Raw genomic sequence first — 21294 nt, forward strand, 5'->3', positions numbered from 1 at the left:
CTGTGGCAAAAGGCAGCATCGGTGACTTCTGGGAGCCACAGTGCTGAGGAGGGACATCTGGGCCTTCTCCACACCCCCACACTGGCAGGGAGCCCCACACAGGGCTCACTCCTACACACAGGAAGCAGCAATCCAGGGGCAGAAGCAGCGCCTCTTGCTGACCTGGACAGAAAGACGCCTGGGCCTGGAGGGGGCCTCGGCCAACAGCACCCCGCTCCAACAGTTTATCAGCCCTGGGTCGCCGTGGGGAAGAGAAGGAAAGATGAGCTCTCCGTCCTGACCCACTTTTCCCAGAGCTCCCTTCCCAGACCCGGCCCGGCCCCGTGAGTTCCTTCTCACCTTGTGACGTCAGTGACAGAAACACTCACATACGCAGTCATAGACAGAAGACTTTCAGCTCATCAAAACCACTGAGAAGGGACTTCCCTGGTGGCGCAGTGGTTAAAAATCCGCCTGCCGATGCAGAGGACACAGGTTCAATCCCTGGTCCGGGAAGATCCCACATGCCGCGGAGCAACTAAGCCCGTGCCCCACAACTACTGAGGCTGTGCTCTAGAGCCCGCGAGCCACAACTACTGAAGCCCACGTGCTGCAACTACTGAAGCCTGAGTGCCTAGAAGCCCGTGCTCCGCAACGGGGGAAGCCACCACAATGGGGGGCCCGCACACCACAACATAGACCCCGCTCGCCACAACTAGAGAAAGCCCAGGCGCAGCAACAAAGACCCAACACAGCCAAAAACAAACAAACAAACAAAAACCACTGAGACTCCCACTTCACAGACAAGGAAAACGGCACCTAGAGGTAGGTCCCTAAACAGCGCTCTCCCCACTCTGCTGCCCCCCTGACCCGCAAGTACATCCCAGCTCTCCCTCAAGTGAGTCAGAACAGACAAGCTCCTCTGCTTCCCTTCCCTGGGCAGGCTCGGACCCTGAGGAAGCACCAGGCACCAAGCAGAAGGCTCTTCCGGCTGCTGGTAAAACTGCAGATGAGACCAGCCCACACCCACACTTCTGTTTCTGTTTCAGAAGACCTAGGGAGGGGCCGGGGAGTCTTCACTTTTCAGATGCTTCCCAGGGGGTTCTGAAGACAAGGATCCAAAAACTACACCTGGAGAGACCTAGGAGTGACTCAGAATCAAAGCCATCTGCCTGCCAATTTGTAACACCAGCCTTAAAATCGTCCATACCCTTTGACCCAGTAGCCCCACTTCCAGGTATTTATCCCGAGGAGATGAAGAAGTACACAGATCCTCACAGCGACATGACTTATACTGAAAAGTGGGACATTTCTAAATCTCCAATCAAGGGGAACTGGTGACATACATCTTGATATGGCAATACTGTACACCCATAAAAAGTGATTCCTTTGTTCACTCTTTAAAAAAAAAGCTTTATAGTAGTTACCTCCCGTTAGTAAAAGCACCTGCAACTTATTCTTTTGATTGCCTGCATTTTTTAAATTCTCTACCATAAGCATGGCGAATTATATGTTAAAACCAAGCAATCATTTTGTTTTAATTACTAGCATCAGACCTAAAGCATGAAGCCCAGTTCAACTGGAGGAGGAAGGACTGCAGACGGCATCTAGTTCAACCATGAACCTGACAGAAGGAACACCTTCCTGGCCACGCCCGAGGTTCTGCTTGAATACTTCCAGCAGTTAGGAGCTCATTTCCTTTCCTAAAGCACTGGTTGCTGGCAATTAAAAAGTTGCTCCTGGGCTTCCCTGGTGGCGCAGTGGTTGAGAGTCCGCCTGCTGATGCAGGGGACACAGGCTCGTGCCCCGGTCCGGGAGGATCCCACATGCCGCGGAGCGGCTGGGCCCGTGAGCCACGGCCGGAGCCTGTGCTCCGCAACGGGAGAGGCTACAACAGTGAGAGGCCCGCGTACCGCAAAAAAAAAAAAAGTTGCTCCTTAGTCTGAGCAGGACTCTACCTTCCTGAAGCTAAAATCCCCATCTCTCTTGCAACACATGACATCAAAAGTTCAATAAATACACAGAACAGAGCTATTTTTCTAATCAACTGACTTAAAGGGTGACTACCCGTATCTTCCCACTACAGCCAAGATGTAAATGTGGGTTTTTGCAAGCACTGCTGACGCATATTCCCAATGCCATGTTTAAATAGAGTGCTGGTCACCCCCCCCACAATCACCTAGATGAGTATTATAAACATCCATGTCCCTACTGAGTCAGTTGTTCCACGCACTACAGCTGGCCCTCCCCCGCTGGTGACTACGACAGCCCTGCGATGGCACAGGCAACTCTTCACCAAGACCATTTTTGGCAGGTGAGCAATCTGCCTGAGGTTGCTAGCTCAGCCAAGACACACAGACGCCACACCGCCAGAAGCCGGCCATCAGGAGCAGCCAGTCGGGAGCAGGCAAGAGCCCCTTCCCTCAAGGACAGCAGCCCACAGAAAAGTGATGCTTCTTTCCTCCCTCTCTTATTTATTTCCTTTTATTCCCATTTCCCTTCCAATTCTACTCCCCCAGGCACTTAGGCGACCATTGTTCTGTCTATCTTTTTTTGTGTGTTCTTGAAAAATGGGCATTGTTTTGTATTGTTAATTTACATAATAGTGCTGCAGCATCCATCTCACTCTCCTTCTTCCTTTTTCAAGGAGCACCATGCTTTAAGCTCCATCCCATTGCCATGCGTGTGTCTCATCAGTCACCTGGAACCACTGCACTGTCAGCTCTCCCAGGGATGGATGCCACCCACGGAGCACTGCAGTGAACCTTCACCTCCCTCCGGGAACTTGTGAGGAAGCCTGGGGCATTCACACTCAGGAGAGGGGATGCAGGGTCAGGGCTTGGCAGCTGCCCTGCCAGAGGCTCCAGGACGGCTGCACCAGCAGGGGTGAGTTCCCACATCCCCACACCCCGCTGTCCACGAACATCATCTAGCTTTCTAGTTTCTGCCAGCCTGGGAGGTGGGAAAGGAGAGGGTTCACTGTGGATTCTTACCAAACCTGCGAGAACCATGCCTCCTAGGAGAGCAGCAAGAAAGGCATTTGCCACGGTAAGCGTCAGTAGCGCTGATGGAAACAATTGCTCATTAATAAAAATCTCCACTGGGAAACCTCACTCCCTGGAGCTGTCACAGACTGCTAGAGCACAAACACCACGCACTGCCTTGCAAAATGCCCTGGGATCCCGCCTGCTGTGGTCAGTGGAGGAGCCTCCCAAGGAAGCCGACTGCTCAGGAATGGGCAGCGATGGGCTCTCAGCCTACTTCACTTCTTTATGTGCAATCACACAGTGCCGCCACCGAGGACTATTATGCACAGCTCATACCACATGTGACACCCCATGTGATCTGACGGCACCTGAAGCAGTCTTTACCTGTTCAATGCGTCCCAGCAAGGTCAAATTGCTCTAAAGGTTGCTAAACGCTGATTCTGATCTCTGTGCCAAGAGTTTGCAGACCAGCACTGGTTTGTAGACCACACCCTGAGTGTGGGACAGAGGGGGGAACCAACCAACCCACCTGCCCTGGAAGTCACAGTGTAAGGTGGCACTTAAAAGCCCTGGGACTGGGGCACCAATAACAATACAAATAACAGCTGATGCTCACACAGTGCTCACTGGGTGCCAGGGACTGCTCCCAACACTTCAAAAATAGTATCTCCTTTAATCCTTACAAGACAAGGTCCTATTATTATTCTCATTTCACAAATGAGGAAACCAAGGCACAGAGAGGGAGAGTGACTTGCCCACAGTCACAGTAAGTAGCAGATCCAAGATTTGAACCCAATGCTTGACTCAGACACAGGCTCTTAACCACTGGACTAAGCTGATTCCTGAGTGACCTGACCCCTCCCACCTGTTCCCTCACTGTAAGGTCGAGTAGGGACCCCCAAAGGGTTGCTGAGGTCAAATGAGGAAATACAAAAATAATAGACAAAGTATCCTGTGCAATAAAAACACCTACCATCTGCACAGTGCACAACGATCTACGTGCATGGGACCATTTCCCTGTACCATCCACCTACTTTCACACCAGCTCGGAAGGCAGTGGCGTCACAGGTCCCATCAGAGAGAGAAGGATAAGGCTTGGTGAGGCTATGTGAGGGGGCCACGGGGACACAGCTAGAGGGCAATGGTCACTTATTTCTCCTCAGCCACCTCACTCCTCAACTGCTCCCTTCTCCTCCCCAAAGAGAAGGCCAGCAGATGGGAACGGGTTTCAAGTCCCCTGGAGGGCTCAGGGGCTCTGATTTCTAAACACCCCAGCTGTAATTCTCAGACTTGAAACTTAGGAGAAGAAAGGCGGCCTTCCAATCCCTCTAAGGGCTCACAGAAAGCCAACAAGGCACCTCTGGGGATTCCGAGAAGGCTAGTCAGTCTACACCCCCTTACCCCGCCCTCCTCTGGCCACAGCGCCCTCTCCCACATTCCACCGACCGCCCTCTAGCCCATGCCAACCCCGCCTATTCCTCTAGGCAGGCGCAGGCTCAGGCTCAGGCTCAAGCAGCCTCACAGAGAACCGATGCAGGGAGAATGACTGGACGCAACAGCCAGGCTTGCCCTGTGCCTTCCGGGGGCTGGCTAGCCTGACCCTATTTTCCCAGGGCCTGCTGAGTACGTGCCCTAAACAGAAGCCCAAAATTCCTGTGAAGACCCACTATTCACAGAATGGATTTTCTCCCAAGCCTCCTGCCCCTGCTCTGCACGCTGTCTCATCAGGCCGGCCTTCCTCCTTGTCCCTGTCCAGCGCCCACCCAGCCTGCCAGCCACCCACCCTCACCCAGCTCATAGTGCACTGATCTTTAGGTGGCCTCCTCTGTGCTGCATGACCTGTTCTGCTGGACACCTGCTCCCTCGGGCTTGGGCTTTCCAATGAGACAATAAACTCCTGGTGGGCAGGAACCATCTTCTTTGTCACCCTTTTGAGAATCTTACAGATTTTTGCAAATACACTTGTCATCTGCTATAAACCACAAAATGGAAGGTGAGGAGTAGGAAGTCAATAAGCTAAGCTGATTACTTTCCAGCATTTCTAAAAGCTCCAGAATAGACAGTGCAACCAAAAATGAAAACCTCTGAGGAAGAATAGGATATACCTTCCATCTAAAAGAGCAAATCCAAGTCGGGGCACCCAGTATGGGACAGTGGCGTCGTTCATGAGCAAGGCTAATGTCTTTCTCACCTCTGCATGCTCAGCGCTCAGCAGCGCCTGGTCAGAGCACTGACCAGGTTCACGCTGGATGGATGATGGATGGGCAGACGGACAGGCAGTTGGACAGATAAAACTTGGATCTGACTCAGCCTGGTCTCCACCCTAAAGGCTGAGTGATCTCATGCAAGAAGACAGTGACCACCTCTGCTGAATTTTCACATGGGAAGTCTTAATGTTGGATTGGCCAAAAAGCTCGTTCGGGCTTTTCCCTAACATCTTACGGAAGAGACAGTCACATATAATAAACTCTCACACACGGGCCCGAAATTCTAAGCTGCTTCAGGTTCAGCTATAGTTTTTCCAGGAGAAGGACCCAGAGCCAGCACATTTTCGTTTTGTTATTCTCTTGCTTTTTCCTGGATCCAGTTCCCAATGAGGTTGGCCATGGGGGTGGCCGGCTCAGTGTCCACAGGGCCTTTACCCTCTTATCTTTATTAAAGGTTTTTTCCTCTGGGGCAAGAGGCTCAGTGGCGTCATTGTGCTTTTTGAACTCTGTCCCGTGACTAAGCAATAAGAAACCACATCAGTCAGCCCTAGAAGTTTTTGCTGTGTCATAAAAAGAATGAGACAAGGAGGTACCTCCTGCCAACATCAGACCCATTCTGTGACTCAGCACTAAAGTCAGATGTCACGTCCTATGTTTGCATTCAAATAGTACCCCCTGTGTGACAGGTGCTCAGAACATGTCTGCTGAATGAATGAACCCTGTCACGAAGAAGAGAAGGGGTTCCAAGGCTCAGGACACAGAAAAATCACTGGGGACCTTCACAGGATGGCCCAGAATACAGAACAAATGCAGATTCTATAAAGAAACTGACAAAGACTCCAAAGCCTGCCCAGCCTCTCAGCAGCTGGAGGCCCTGAGCAAGGTGACAAACCTCTCTTGGCCTAGTCTGCCCATGTGTGGAACATAAATACCAACTGCATGGTCTGATAAAAGATTTTTCTCAATGGTCAGGAAGGAGAGCTGCAGCACAGCTCCATGAACTGCGATGCCCTGTTACATGCTGGAAAGGCTGGTGCCTGCAAAGCCAGGCCTGGATCAGGAAAAACCAGTCAAGGCTCCTGAAACTCCCCGCCCAGCCTGTGGCTGGCGGAGATGCCTTGGAAGGAGCCCCGGCCTGGGAAGAAACCTGGATCCTGTGTCCAGCTGCATCGAGGCATGCTGTGAGAGCCTGGTGGAGTCCCTTTGTGCCTTTGGACTGCTATTTCTCATTTGTAAAATGAGCAGTTCGGGCAAAGTGGTCTCTAAGATCCCTTCCAGCCGCGATACTCGACAATCTTAAGCTGCTTAAGAAACATAAACAGGAAATGAAAATTCTGGCCAGATGAGAAGAAAGAGAGGTTACCCTGAGCAAGACAAATAGAGGTTATCGTGAGTATTGAAAAGGTCATTATACTTCTTTAAAGTATGACTTCTTACATCGAAATATAAAAATACAATTAAGTTTCTTCCCATGTGTTTGTCATCCCATCACTCACTATTGGCTGGACAGATTTTTCACCACATTTGGACAGCAGATTTACAGTGGTCAAAATGATATACAAGAATATTCGTTTGGGGGTCCCAGGCCATCCTAAGGAGTCTGACGGTTACCATCCAGACAAGTAACATGAAGTTGACTCAGAAAGAGGCCTGAGAGCCACCTGGGAGAGACTGGCCATACCTAGAAAAACACTGTGGGTAGAAAAAACACACCCTGGCTTGAGACGGCCACCAAGGCTGCAGCTCAGACTCACAAGCGATCATCTCTGCTGGCTTCCCACACAGGCAGCTCCACAAATCCCACCTGCAGGCTGCATATCGGAAGGGGCTTGTTTATGCAGCAACAACTAACAATTCTCTTATGCAATGTAGGGGTAGGGCCAGTCAGTGATAGTATTAAAAAAAAAAAAATAGAAGTTTTCAGAAAAGGTAACCACTTCCCACCTGACCCCATCTGATGGGATTTCACTCCGCTCCTTCCCAATCACTGTCTTGTGTAGCAGAGAGTGGGGTTTTTTTTATTAGCTGCACTGTGGTCACTTGTCATTTTTGACAGCATGGTTCATCCTGAAAGGAAACCTACAAAGGTAAACAGAGGAAGCAGACAAAGACAAGAGTATCTGGTGGTAGCACAGCTGCCACTGGCAGCAGCCTCCGGGTCCAGCTGTGACTCACCAACCCTTCCTCAGCTCAGGCAAAGGAAGGTGAGGCTTTGGGTAGCTCTTCACCTCCCTCTTCATGGAGAGCATCTTAAAACAAAAGCATCCAAGCACTCTGGTTTTCAAACCCTGTTCCACAGAACTCTGGGGAACCCGAGGGAACTGTGCGGAGGCACCTCAGGGAGTCCACGGGGAAAAGGGGCAAGCTCCACGCCTCCAGACCTGTTCACCACAGCACCTGTCTATCTTATATATCTGGCTTTCATGTAAGAGTCCAGTTAATGAAAAGAATCCCACAGCTTAAAAAAAAAAAAAAAAGGCAAAAATAAAAAAATTTAACTCATAAAGAACAGTTACATTTCATATATATTATTTCATTTAATTGTTCCCAACAGCCCTGTGAGAAAACTGAGGCTAAAGGGGTTTACGATCAGACTCCACAACCCATTCTCTAACGTAACCACCCCATGCTCACCCACCATCTACGTGGACTCTCGGGGAAGGGACATCACCACCTGCAACGGTGCACTCCATAGCTGGATGGCATAGACCATTAAAACAAGTTCTACCTTAAACAAAAGGCCCAGGGAAGGGGGGCTGCTGGGGATTCTAAAAGAGACTCAGAAAGCAGCATCAACTAAAGGCAACGTGTGGACCTTATGAAAATCCTGATTTGAACAAACCATCTCTAAAGAGGCATTTCTGCAACAAGGAAAACTGAGTATCAACTGGATTTGAGATGACATTAAGAAATTATTAATATTGTTGGTTGTTGGGATAGGGAGGGTGGGAGGGAGACGCAAGAGGGAGGGGATATGGGGATATATGTATATGTATAGCCGATTCACTTTGTTATACAGCAGAAACTAACACAACATTGTAAAGCAATTATACTCCAATAAAGATGTTAAAAAAAAAAAGATTGTTGGGTGTAAAAATGGTCTGCTGGCTATATCTTTTTTCTAAAGGCCTTATCTCTTAGAGATACCTCCTCAAGTATTTATGGAGGAAGTGATAGGCTGTCTGGGATTTGTTTTAAAATATTACAGAAAATGGGACTTCCCTGGTGGCGCAGTGGTTAAGAATCTGCCTGCTAACACAGGGGACATGGGTTTGAGCCGTGGTCCGGGAAGATCCCACATGCCGCGGAGCAACTAAGCCCGTGCGCCACAACTACTGAGCCTGCGCTCTAGAGCCCGCGAGCCACAACTCCTGAGCCTGTGTGCCACAACTACTGAAGCCCGTGCACCTAGAGCCCGTGCTCCGCAACAAGAGAGGCCACCACAATGAGAAGCCCGTGCACTGCAATGAAGACTAGGTCCCGCTTGCCGCAACTAGAAAAAGCTCGCGCAGCAACGAAGACCCAACACAGCCAAAAATGAACAAATAATTTTAAAAAAAATTACAGAAAACAGAAGTTATTAGGAGAGCTGGGTATTCATTATATTATCCTCTCCATCTCTGCATATGTTTAAATTTTTTATAATATATAGTATAAAATTAAGGCAGGGAGGAAGGAAGAAAGGTTCTTCCTTTTCATTTATTTATTTATTATTTATTTTTGGCTGCGTAGGGTCTTTGTTGCTGCGCGCAGCTTTCTCTAGTTGCAGCGAGCAGGAGCTACTCTTTGTTGCGGTGAGTGGGCTTCTCACTGCGGTGGCCTCTCCTGTTGCGGAGCACGGGCTCTAGGCATGCGGGCTCAGTAGTTGTGGCACGCGGGCTCTGGAGTGCATGCTCAGTAGTGGTGCTGCACGGGCTTAGTTGCTCTGAGGCAGGTGGGAATTTCCCGGACTAGGGCTCGAACCTGTGTCCCCTGCAGTGGCAGGCGGATTCTTAACCACTGCGCCACCAGGGAAGCCTTCTTCCTTATCTTGAGCTCAATTCTACCTCCCAGTATCTTCTACCAGTCATCTCTCTGGGGTCAGAAAGAATCAGGTCTCATCACCTGCCCATGTCCATCTGAAAACAAGCATCCAAGCCCCTCTAAGTCTCCCTTCCTTTAAAATAACTCTTCCGAAGGTCCTTCTGGAGCTGAACTCCTCATAGCTCATGGCAGTGCCCTCCTTAATGGCAGGATCCAGGACCAGAACACTGTGAAAGTGTGTTCTGAGCAGCCCCAGGAATGTGGGCTTCCTGGTCCATGCACACTCTCGACTCTCCCTTGAGCATCTCTCTGTACCCTGTGACACCTCCTGATTCCAAGGACAAGAAGGAGATTGGCTCTCTACTCAAGGGCAGGCTACCCCCAAGAGCAGAAGCAGCAGCAACAGCAACAGCAACAGCTCGCCCTCACCTCACATAAATCACCTCGATCCTCACCAAAGCCCTAGGAGGAGAATATTAGCCCTTTTATAGATAATGAAAAAGAAAACCCAGAGAGGTTAAGTGCCTTGTTAAAGTCACACAGACTATTGTGGGGGTCCCCAAGTCTGGGTTCATGACACTCAGCTCTCTCTCTGTGTCCTTACTCCTGGGCTCCAAACACACCAATGATGCTCAGGCCACCCGGGTCATTTATCTGTATCACCTATCTTCCCAGAAATAACTTATCACTCTCCAGGCCATATTCCAGCTCTCCAGCCCAACAACTCCCCAGGGCTCAGAAAAGATCTGCCCAAGAGCTAACCTGTCCTGGACCTGCAGTCACCAAACCCCTGAACAGGTCTCTATACATCCTTCCAAGGTGCCCCTAGAAACCCCAACTATGGACCAAAGCCCAGCTCTAGAGAAGACCGCAAGAGGTTTAACCATCTCAAAGAATAACCATCACGAACAAGACTTCATTCTTGTTAAGCCACACTGGGGAAACTGAGGCCCAGAGAGGTCAAACATCTTGTGCAAGATCACACACCGAAAAAATCTACTGGTCCCAGAATCCACTACACGTCTGAATTGTCAACATATCCAAAAAAATCTCCTAGCCCCAGAATCACATATGCCCATTTCAGCTGGTATCAGAATTCAAAAGAATGGGAACGTTTAACGTTTTGGTTCCTTGAATGAAAGAGCTGGGGGAAAATTCGAAAAACGATGGTATACGTTGATGTTCCAGTTCCCTGCACTAATGCTGAAGTTTCCCAAGAGCGCACCTCTCAGAACACTGATGTTGCAAGATGCTCAGTGAAAAAGGGTTTTGTGGTCAAATCAGTTTGGGAAATGCTGCATAGTGAAACCACTCCAGTGAAGTCCCAAAGCACACTGGCTTACTGGTGCCTGAGAGGCTCCCAGTAAAGTAGCCTGCGTGGCCTGCTCAAACCAGCACTGCTCAAATGTACTTGACCAGAGAACCCTTTTACAAATAACACCACTGACATCCCACCAAACTACTGTTTAGAAGATATTTCCCTGGGAAATGCTGATCTAGGTTTTTCTAAAGAAAATCCTGATAGCCAGTTAACCCTGGATTCAAGTCTATGTAACCAAACCAACCCTGAATGGGGTAAGGAGCAAGTGTCTACAAAGCGGAAATAACTAACATACTTCAAGGCCTTTGGGGATGGAGATATTAGTACTACTGCAAACACGAAGAAGATGTGTGAACACCCCCTGGCTGCCAGATATGAATGCTGCTGGGATTCTATGGTCAACAACTTCTGCCCTCAAAAGAGTCATAGATGACTACTGAAACTAAAATCTTTATTTCTGGTCCAAAGGAATTGTGCTAAGGCTCTCCAAAATGAGTCTGGGTGGGGGGGAAATACACAATTTTTAGAAGAAAACAATAAAATGTTGAACTAGGACTCCAGCCAGGCCACTCATCCCTGAGTCAAGGTGCTGTGGACAGTAGGGATTTCCTTAATTAAAACTCAAAGCGAACAGTATGGAAATTCCTCAAAAAATAAACGCAGAATTACCACATGATCCGTAATTCTACTCCTGGATATATAATCAAATGAACTGAAAGTAGGGCCTCAAAGAGATATTTCTGCACCAATGTTCATAGCAGTTTTATTCACAACAGCCAAGAAATGAAAGGAACCCAAAAGTACACTGGTGGATGAGTGGATAAACAAAATGTGGTACATACATACACTGGAATATTATTCAGCCTTAAAAAGGAAAGAAATCCTGTCTCATGCTACAACATGGATAAACTTTGAGGACATTACCCTAAGTGAAATAAGCCAGTCACAAAAAGACAACTACTGTGTGATTCCACTTATATGGGATATCTAAAGTAAACAAATTCATAGAAACAGAAAGTAGAATGGTGGTTCCCAGGGGTGGGGGAGGGAGGAATGAGGAGTTATTGTTTAATGGAGACAGAGTTTTGGTTTTGCAAGATGAAAAAGTTCTGGAGATCTCTTACACAACAATGTGAATATACTTAGCACTACTGAACTGTATACTTAAAATGGTTAAGATGGTGAATTTTATATTTTGTGTTCTTTACTACAATTAAAAATTTTTAAATAAAGGAAGGAAATTTTGACACATGTTATAATATGGATGAACCATAAAGACATTATGCCGAGTGAAGACAAGCCAGTCACAAAATGACAAATACTATATGACTCCATTTTTATATGCGATACCTAGAGCAGTCAAATTCACAGAGACAGAAAGTAGAATGGTGGTTGCTAGGGGCTGGGGGGAGGGGAGAATGGAGAGTTATTGTTTAATTGGTAGAGTTTCAGGTTCGAAAGATGAAAAAGTTCTAGAGGGACTTCCCTGGTCGTCCAGTGGTTAAGAATCCGCCTGCCAATGCAGGGGACACGGGTTCGATCCCTGGTCCGGGAAGATCCCACATGCCACAGAACAACTAAGCCCATGTGCGCCACAACTACTGAGCCTGAGCTCTAGAGCCTGTGAGCCACAACTACTGAAGCCCATGTGCTCTGGGGTCTGTGCTCCCCAACAGTAGAGGCCACCGCAATGAGAAGCCCACACACCACAACGAAGAGTAGCCCCTGCTCACCGCAACTAGAGAAAGCCCAAGTGCAGCAACGAAGACCCAGCGTAGCCAAAAAAAAAAAAAAGAAAAGAAAAAGTTCTAGAGATGGATAGTAGGGATGGTTGCACAACAATGTGAATGTACTTAATACCACTGAACTGTACACTTAAAAATGAATAAAACAGTAATTTTAATGTTATGCATATTTTACCACAATTTAAAAAATAGAAAAAATTGGTTCAAATGGTAAATGTTATGCTATATATATTTTACCACAGTATTAAAAAAAAAAAAGTACAAAGCAAATGGGTTATGACCCTTAGTGTGAAACGAACATCAAGGTCAACAGTCACCTCACAATTACCCACCAAGGGTTTAGAATTGGACGGCCAACATGGAACACTCCAAACATCTGTTTAATTTAAAATATTTCTGTAGCACTTTCGTGGAACTCTGTCTCAAAAAGATCAACAGACACACACAATTCAGAGATATGCAATCTGCCCCAGGGAAAAGGTGAAAAAAAATGCAGTATCTCCCCAACTCAATCCCATTTAAAATTCTTCTCTGCTGAACGTGTTTGGCATCCCTACTGCACAGACCCGTAGGGAGTTCAGCCCTCTTGCTTTATGCCCACTATTTCTGTGGCTCACATCTTCCCAAGGTTACAAGAAATTAATAAAGAACCCCCTCAAAATGGCCTGCAGAATGTATAGGTGGTTGGAATGAGGTGGAACAAAAACTTAAGACAAAATAACTCTCCTACATTGCTTACTTTTTCAGGAAATAGAAAGCCAGAGTACGAAAATCACTCAACACTAACACTAAATCAAAAAATAGTAATCATGACTTCCCTGGTGGTGCAGTGGTTAAGAATCCACCTACCACGCAGTGGTTGAGAGTCCGCCTGCCGATGCAGGGGACACGGGTTCGTGCCCCGGTCTGGGAAGATCCCACGTGCCGCGGAGCGGCTGGGCCCGTGAGCCATGGCCGCTGAGCCTGCGCGTCCGGAGCCTGTGCTCCGCAACGGGAGAGGCCACAACAGTGAGAGGCCCGCGTACTGCAAAAAAACCAAACAAACAAACAAACAAAAAAAAAAGAATCCGCCTACCAATGCAGGGGACACGGGTTCGAGCCCTGCTCTGGGAAGATCCCACATGCCGCAGAGCAACTAAACCCGTGCGCCACAACTACTGAGCCTGCACTCTAGAGCCCACGAGCCACAACTACTGAGCCCACGCGCCTAGAGCCCATGCTCCGTAACAAGAGAAGCCACCGCAATGAGAAGCCCACGCACCGCAACGAAGAGTAGCCCCCGCTCGCCGCAACTAGAGAAAGCCCACACGTAGCAACGAAGACCCAACGCAGCCCAAAATAAATTAGTTTTAATTTAAAAAAATAGTAATCATGGTAGAGACCTGGAAGAAAGGTCTTAGAAATCTACTCCAACCCCATCACCAAGCTTCCTTGGACCTAAGGCCACCCTGCAATTACTGAGAACCCTACAGGACTGAGGAAGTCCTCAGTCAACACTGAACTTCTTCCAGCTTTACTTCTTCCAGGCTTCTACTTGGAAAAAAACAAGCCCCGGGTAGTTAAGAGGCTCATCCAAGGTCAATATGTTGTACAGTTAGGAGCAGAGCCCCATCCAAAACTCTTTCGAGGACACCAAGCTGACTTTCAAATTCTAAGTGCAAAAAGTGAAGGGCTCTCCAATCCTACACAGGTAGTGTGGTCGCTCCGCATGGCTCCTGGTAGCCAGTCCCACAATGCTGGTACCTGAGGGGTGACCTTGGAGACTTCAGACACCAATGTCACACCACCTGCTTCCATCACAGACATACTGTGGGTGGGGACATCCGTGTGTGCCGCTGGAACTCACCCTAGCCTTCCTGCACTCCCACAGCCTTCTGTCACTGTGAAGTCACCACTTAAGAATCTGCACTTATTTCTGAAGAGAATCTGGACTTATGCAGGGACACACTACTCATTCGCCACACCGCTGACTAGTCATCCATCCAACAGAAATTTACTGAACGCCCATCTTGGGCCAGGCTCTATTCTAGGCATCGGGAATACAACAGCGAATTTGGCTCATGGAGATTACATTTACCCTTGATGACCCACAGCCACAGTAAAAGCAACCCTGACATCTGTTCAGCACAGTTTACCAGGAGCTCTCACATAACCCTCAGATCAGGAGAATCCCAGGCTTCTGGTCCTAAGGCTGGTTCCAGGCTGCATTACTCACCACACTAATAAATGTTCCTTTTTTCCTACCATGCATTGTCAAACAGCAGAGTGAAGTAGTTACTGTTTTAATTATTTTGTAGAGAGGGAGGTAAGTTCAGAAAGGTTAACTGCCTTGCTCAAGGTCTAAAACCTAGTGAAATCTGACAACCTCCAACCACCCCACTCCAGCAATGACCTCATCTGCTAATCGCATCATCACACAAAGATGAGACCACATCTTGGATATTCACCTGCTGCTTTACCTGCACAACATCCTTTCTGCTCTTCTTTTTTTGGAGTGCTGCTTCTCCTCATTCTAAAGAACCACATGGTACTGGTAAGAGCTGCCAATCACCCTACCCTATTGGTTGGGTCCACTGCTGGGCCAATCTTAGTCCTTTAGCCCCAGCCACAGTGACTGGGTCTCACATGGACATGTGACCCTAGTCAGGCCAATCAGAATCCTCCCATGAGATTTTTCTGCCTGGTTTACTGGATGCAGCTCCCTTTATTCTCTGGTCAGGGGCTGTGAAGATGAAGCCAAGAGGGGCCTGAGGTCAAGTTCCAGGCCCACAGGAAAAGCCCGTGGCATTCAGGATCAATCATCCAAAGGCCAGTTACTCCAATTCATCCCAAGGTTTTAGAATATTATACAATAAATTTCTCTTTTCTGCCTAATACAGTTTGAGCTAAGTTTCTGTCACCTGCAATAAGGGTGCCTCAACTAATACACAGAGGGATAAATAAAATCTGCCTTTCTCTTGGAAACCTCTTTTCAACCATCACTTTCAAGTTCCTCACTACTTCCTCTCAACACAATTAACAGAACCAACAGAAAAACCACAGTGGGGCTTCCCTGGTGGCGCAGTGGTTGAGAGTCCGCCTGCCGATGCAGGGGACACGGGTTCGTGCCCTGGTCCGGGAAGATCCCACATGCCGCGGAGCGGCTGGGCCCGTGAGCCATGGCCGCTGAGCCTGCGCGTCCGGAGCCTGTGCTCCACAACGGGAGAGGCCGCAGCGGTGAGAGGCCCACGTACCGCAAAAAAAAAAAAAAAAAAACTACAATGGTTGGAGCTTTATGACCATCAAGGACAGAGTGGATGAAGAAAAGGTGGCTGGTACCTGAAGAGAGTAGGGAGAGAACAAAACGCCCAGGTAACCTCTAATGAATAATAGATAATCCACACCTGACAATCAGCAGCCAACTGCACTCATCCCACTGGAAACGCCTGGGGTTATTCTTTTTTAAAAATTCCTCCAGCTTTAACTTCTGACAAGTGTACAATGCCTAAATTCCAGGTGATGTATAAACCCCTTGCTCCGCCTAGCCATCATGGTCCTTCAGATTACCTCTGCATCTCCACCCACCCAGAGCCAATGCCCTGCTCACTCAGGCTGGTCTAATTTCTGCAACCTGAAAACACACTGCTCCTCTCATAGCTAGGAGTTTGTTCTTGCATCTCCCACCCAGAACATCCTCCTTCTCCTCTGCACACTCAGAGTACCCCTTCAACACCCAGCTCAAGCCCCAGTCCCTCCTCGAAGCCTTCCTTGGCTTCTCCAGCAAACACTACTGTCTCCATCCTCTTAACTGTAGCGAAGCCAAGTCAGCCAGCTCTCCAGGAAACAAGAGGAGGCACGGAGGCGACAAGGAGGAGAAATTCAGCTCTGAGCACACAGTAGAGAGCGCCACCAGCAGTCACCATGTTCTGCCACTTCTGCTCCACGAGAGAGGCCTGTTGTGAAAATGGTTTGGGGAGCCCTCCACACTTAGATGATAATTAGAGCCACTTGGGGTGGATGAGAGTATTTGCAGAAAGCATGTAGTAGAGTTTTAAAAGGAGGAAAAAGCCTGTTTGTATTTGTATCACTCAATTGATCTGTCTCATAATGTCACTCTCCTGAGTGTCCCATTCCCCCAACTAGGCAGCAAGCTGCAGGCTGGAATTACATCCTATGCACCCCGGCCCCACATGCACCAAGAACAGGACCAGGCACCTCAGTCCTCCCCAATCTCATTTTGCCTCCCAGTGGCTGAGACAGGCCATGCAGCACCCCCAGCCCCATCTCACAGATGAGGACGCTGAGGCTCAGCGCCAGGAAGGGGCCCCTCACTCCAGGGGCAGGCGGTTGAGGAGCTTCAAGTGAGAAAACCCAGATGTTAGCAGCTGAATCAAAGAGAAAAAACAAAGGATCTCGCGGGTTCCGAGTGAACAAACAAGATCCTGGTACTACCATGGAAGAAACTCGAGAGACCTGAGCCAGTCAGAGGAGAACAGTTCTCTCCTCTACCACCAGTGGGGACAAAGGGACTCACTCCTTCCCTACAGATGCATGTATTGGGACAAGGAAAGGCTACAAAATTCCAGAGTTCCCCAATGCAGGAAACGACCTAAAACTCTAATGGGAGGGCCTAACCAGGTAACAGGAAAAACCACCCCCAACATGGAATCAGGAGCACTGCACTTAGCCTGACTCCAGCTCCTTTCTGCCCTGCAAATCCTGGCCTGTCCTCAGACCTCACAGATGGGGGGAATGGAACCCAGTGTCACGCAGAAAAGGCACTAGGTGCCACAGAACTAAGTGAGATATTAAAGTATGCAATAAGATAGAAAATGCTCAACAGCAATGTCCTATCAATTCTGGTAGAGAACTCCCCCTGTCCCCAAAATAAAACAACTCTGTGTCTTCTTACTCACATTCATACCCCAGGCCTGAGCATGGTGAGTTATAAATGTCTGGGGCTCTAACTGAACATGAGCAGAACAGATGAGTTTGGTTTGCTTACCTGCCCCGTACCACCTAGGCCAGTTTCCTCCCAGTTCCAGGCCCCATGTGGGGAGCGGCCAGACATCATCTGCCTGCAGCACAACAAACTCCCACAGCACACAAGTGCCAGCCACGGGACGGGCATTCTAGACCAGGGGCCCACATGGGATGTGGAATCCATCAAAGGAGCCCCTAACTGGGTGATGGCAGCACCTCCGATGTAGAAACAGTGACAAAGGGGCCTCCCCTTGAGACTACGGATCCTTAGGAAGCCAACTGGTTCCTCTCTGGGGCTCCCACAAGATGCTTGCACTAAGGCTGTCTTACAGGCAGAGGTGTGCACCTGTGTGCAGAGTGGAACCTGCTGGGACAGCAAAGACCAGGACACAGGGCTGAGTTTCCCTGACTTCGGCTCCTCAAGGGATGAAACGGGTGCTTCCATTCCTTCAACCTGAGCAGTCCTTTTAGTCACTGAGCTTTGTGCCATAAAAGGGGCTCCCTGGCTAACAGAAAAAAAGCTGGCAACCACTGCACAGTAATTCATCCTTTAAAAGATCCCAATGCTCTGTAGTTTCCTTGCACACCGTGTCACCCCCTCATCCCCAGAAGCTCTACATGGCATCTTGCCAGACCAAATGCTATCGTAATTTTTTCCTGAAGTATTAACTAAAATGAACTTAACTTCCCTTGAAAAGCTACACAGCTCTGCATTGTGGTGAAACTAGGGTTTGAAATCCTGTCCTTGAGGATAAAATCCAAACCCTATTTCATCCTTTCCTTAGATGTCAGGACCAGCTTTCAGAATGTCAGCTCTGTGAGGCCCCACCTTCTCTACCAGGCATGGAAAAGGGAGGGACCTAATTAATGGCAATTCATCTATCTATTCCAGAGATTAAAGCTAGCGCTGATTCAAACACATCCCAATGAAGACTTAAGTCTGTCTGCACTCTTAACTTCTGCGCTTCCTTGATCAACCTCCTCCTTCAAACACAGAGAGCTAGGTAGACAAAAAGGCAACTAAGAAGAAAAAAAAGTTACCCCGAAGAGATTTCCCTCTGACATTATCCTCAAGGCCACATCTGACAGCTCTCCTTAGCATCATCCCAGGAGAGGACTGGGCTGCCCAGCACCTCAGACACGATCATAACTGGGGGACAGCGTAGGTTTGAGGAACAGAAATGCTGAAGAGTCAGAAACCCAAAGTGAAGACAGAAGGGCCATCAGTGAAATGATATGCTGTGTGGCCAGTTTAGTCTCTCTGTATGCCAGTTGCCTTCACTACCAAAAAAAGGTGGCCAATATCCAGTGGAGCTGTTACCAGGAACAGCTTATAAAAGCATCTCCTTAATAAGTGAGGCTTTTAACAGCCAAATAAACACGTTTCATCAGCCTGTGGCCTACAAGTTGTTAAAGGCAGCTCATCAGCCCTCTCTGTTCACTTTTAAAACACGGACAAGACATAGAAAAGCAGCACTTGTTGCTTCCTGGTTCCAAATGGGTTAAATAAAACAATGGGTCATAATCGAAAACTGGTGCCCAATACTTTGAGCAATTTAACCACTCCAAGCTGGAGTTTTCTCTCTGGCAAAGTAGGAATAATAGCTCAGAGAGTGGTAAACAAACGTGATACAGCAGAGTGCCTGCCACAACAGTAGGTGCCCAATAAATGCTGGCTCTTCCTTCCTCAATGCTATGCCTTCTTCCTCAGCTTCCTTGTCTAAAAGCCTGGCTTTCCACACTCCCCAACCAGGCCACGCCAAGCCTACCACTTGCCACAAACTCCCAGCAGTACCCACCCCCCCCACACACACACACACGAATACTCACAAATCCGTCACCACCACCCAAGGGAACCAGTCACCAGCCTTCCCTCCTCAGGCAGCTCGGCAGCCTTAGGGAGGGAACTGAGCCCCAGCAGCTACTACCAGGATTTTCCCATGGTGCAATGCAACTTCCCCAACTTTTCCCGGCCCACAGTTTCCAAAGAAACCTAGCAGGCATTGTGCATAATCAACCACAAGCCTGGGCGAACAAACAGACTGAGCTTTGGGCAGAGGGAGCTGAGAAAATCAAAAAGTGAAAAGGCACCAGTGGTCCTGAAACGGGGTGCCAGGGACCAAAATTCAGAAGTACTGGCCCTGGCCCAGGTTCTATTCTTCTAGACCTTATCACTGATTGAAGGCTAGCAAAGGCTCTCAAAGGACTGGTGGATGGTGAAGAGTCTTAGAAAAGGGACTGACGGACATCCCTCCGAGATCGCCCCGCGGTTGGACCTGGTGGTCTCGGGAGGACCCTGCTGCCGCGGTACCTGGAGGATCAAGGCCTGCAGTGCGGGGCATTGTTCACAGGAAGGGTGGGATTGGGGGAGGAGGTGTGAAGTGGGGGTCCGCGCATCGGGCCCTCCCCAGGCAGAATGAAGGAGGGAAGGTTCTCCCCGCGGCAGGCGCCAGGTAGATGAATGGCCCTCACGACTTCCCCCTCGGAGAACCGGAGAGAGAAGTCGTGGAAGGCGGGTTCGAGAGGCCGGGCGGGGGTCTCACACTCACCGGCGCCCTCGGCGGGCTGCGGCGGCCCGACGACGCCGTTCAGGTAGAGAATAGGCAGCAGGTGAGGCTGCGTCTTCTCCAGCGCCGCCCGCAGGTCCTGGAAGTGGTCCCGCTCCTTGGCCAGGAGCAGCTTGAGCAGCAGCTCCGCCTTGGCGCCTCCCGCCTCCTCGTCCAGCTGCCGCCGCTCGCCGGGGCTCAGCGCTCCTGCGGCCTCGAGCAGCCCGAGCACCGCCTCCACCTCTGTCATGGCCTGGGCCAGGCTCTGCTGACACTGGGCGAGCAGCTCCCGGCGCTGGGGCTCCATGGTGGCGGCCGCGCCGCCCCGCCCCGCCGGACAGCAACCGGACTCCCGAAGGCCGGCGGGCGCGCGGGCGCGCGGGCGGGCGGGCAGACAGGCGGGTGGCGACGGGCCCCGGGCGCTTCGGGGCGGCGAGCGGTGGCGGCAGCCCTAGAGCGCCGGGGGCCGCGAGGCCGCGGGGGCCATTGGCCGGGGCCTGGGCGGGCTGGGGGCCCGGGCGGCGAGCGGCGCTCAGCAGCGGCCGCCTCCCGGGCTCAGTAGCGCAGCCATGTTGGCTGCGGCGGCGGCGGGACTGGAAGAGGAGGAGGAGGAGGAGACGGAGGAGGAGAAGGAGGAGGCGGAGGTGGGGACGGCGGCCGGGGCGCGCCCCGAGGCCCGGCTCCAGCCGGGCATGCTCCCCCTCCCCTCCCCCTCGGCGCGCGCCGCTCCCCCGCCCGCCCCGCGAGAAAACTCTCCCCGAAACGCCGGCCCCGGCGCCGCCCCCCGAACACGATCACAACTCGGAAAGGAAAGTGGCCCGGCCGTCTTCGCCAGGCCCCCCGACGGCTCGGGAGCCGCCTCGCCCCGGCCCGGCTCACTGGGGCCCCGCGGCCGCCGCCGGCTCCGCCTTGCCCGCGCCCCGGCGTCGCCGTCGCCGCCGCCGCCGCCGGTCTGTCCCTCCGCCCTCCCCTCCTCTCCTCTCCTCTCTCTCCCCTCCCCTCCCTTCCCCCGGCCGGCCTTTCAAGCGCCCGGGCGGCCGGCCCCGAGGGGATGGGCGAAGGGGAGGGGTCCCCACCTCCCCGCCCCGGGCCCGCCTCGGAGGCGGGGACATCGCGCGCGCTGGTTCTCCGGGTCTCCGAGGCCCAGGCGCGACCGGCGGTGGGGGACTCGGAGTCAGGGGCCTCGCGGGAAGCAGCCCGCACCCCCAGCCCCATCGGCCAGGCACACGGCCAGACCCCGAGCTATTGGAGACCCTCTCAAACAAAACCCTGCCCCGCCCCCATCCAGGGTCTTCTAATCTGAGAACTCCAAAATCAGGCCTGGAGACAATAGAGAGGACGTCCCCTAAACTTGGCCATCTCCAAATTTAGACCTCCCCCAAATCTGTGAGATTTCCCCACTCCAAGGAGCTATTATATAGAAAATGTCCCAGTATAATCCCGAGACTCGATTTATCAGGATCTTCCCCTCACCCCCATTTTAGATGGGTTGGTCCCCAGTGTCTAAAGAGGCTTGGATGTTGG

At 50.6% G+C, this 21294-nt stretch overlaps 1 protein-coding gene across 3 annotated transcripts in view; it reads right to left on the minus strand.

Annotated features, from left to right (window-relative positions):
- The window catches only part of DLG5 (discs large MAGUK scaffold protein 5), a gene marked incomplete at both ends in the record, with an annotated part of 121181 nt that extends 101104 nt beyond the window's left edge, over window positions 1-20077 (minus strand). For all 3 annotated transcript variants that reach the window (XM_079717489.1, XM_079717487.1, XM_079717488.1), the window contains one exon: window positions 19774-20077. In XM_079717489.1, coding sequence (XP_079573615.1) covers window positions 19774-20077 — 304 coding nt within the window. The remainder of the gene's footprint in view (window positions 1-19773) is intronic.
- Window positions 20078-21294: the final 1217 nt, after the last annotated feature.

Source organism: Hyperoodon ampullatus, assembly GCF_949752795.1.
Source record: "Hyperoodon ampullatus genome assembly, chromosome: 1".
Taxonomy (NCBI): Eukaryota; Metazoa; Chordata; class Mammalia; order Artiodactyla; family Ziphiidae; genus Hyperoodon; species Hyperoodon ampullatus.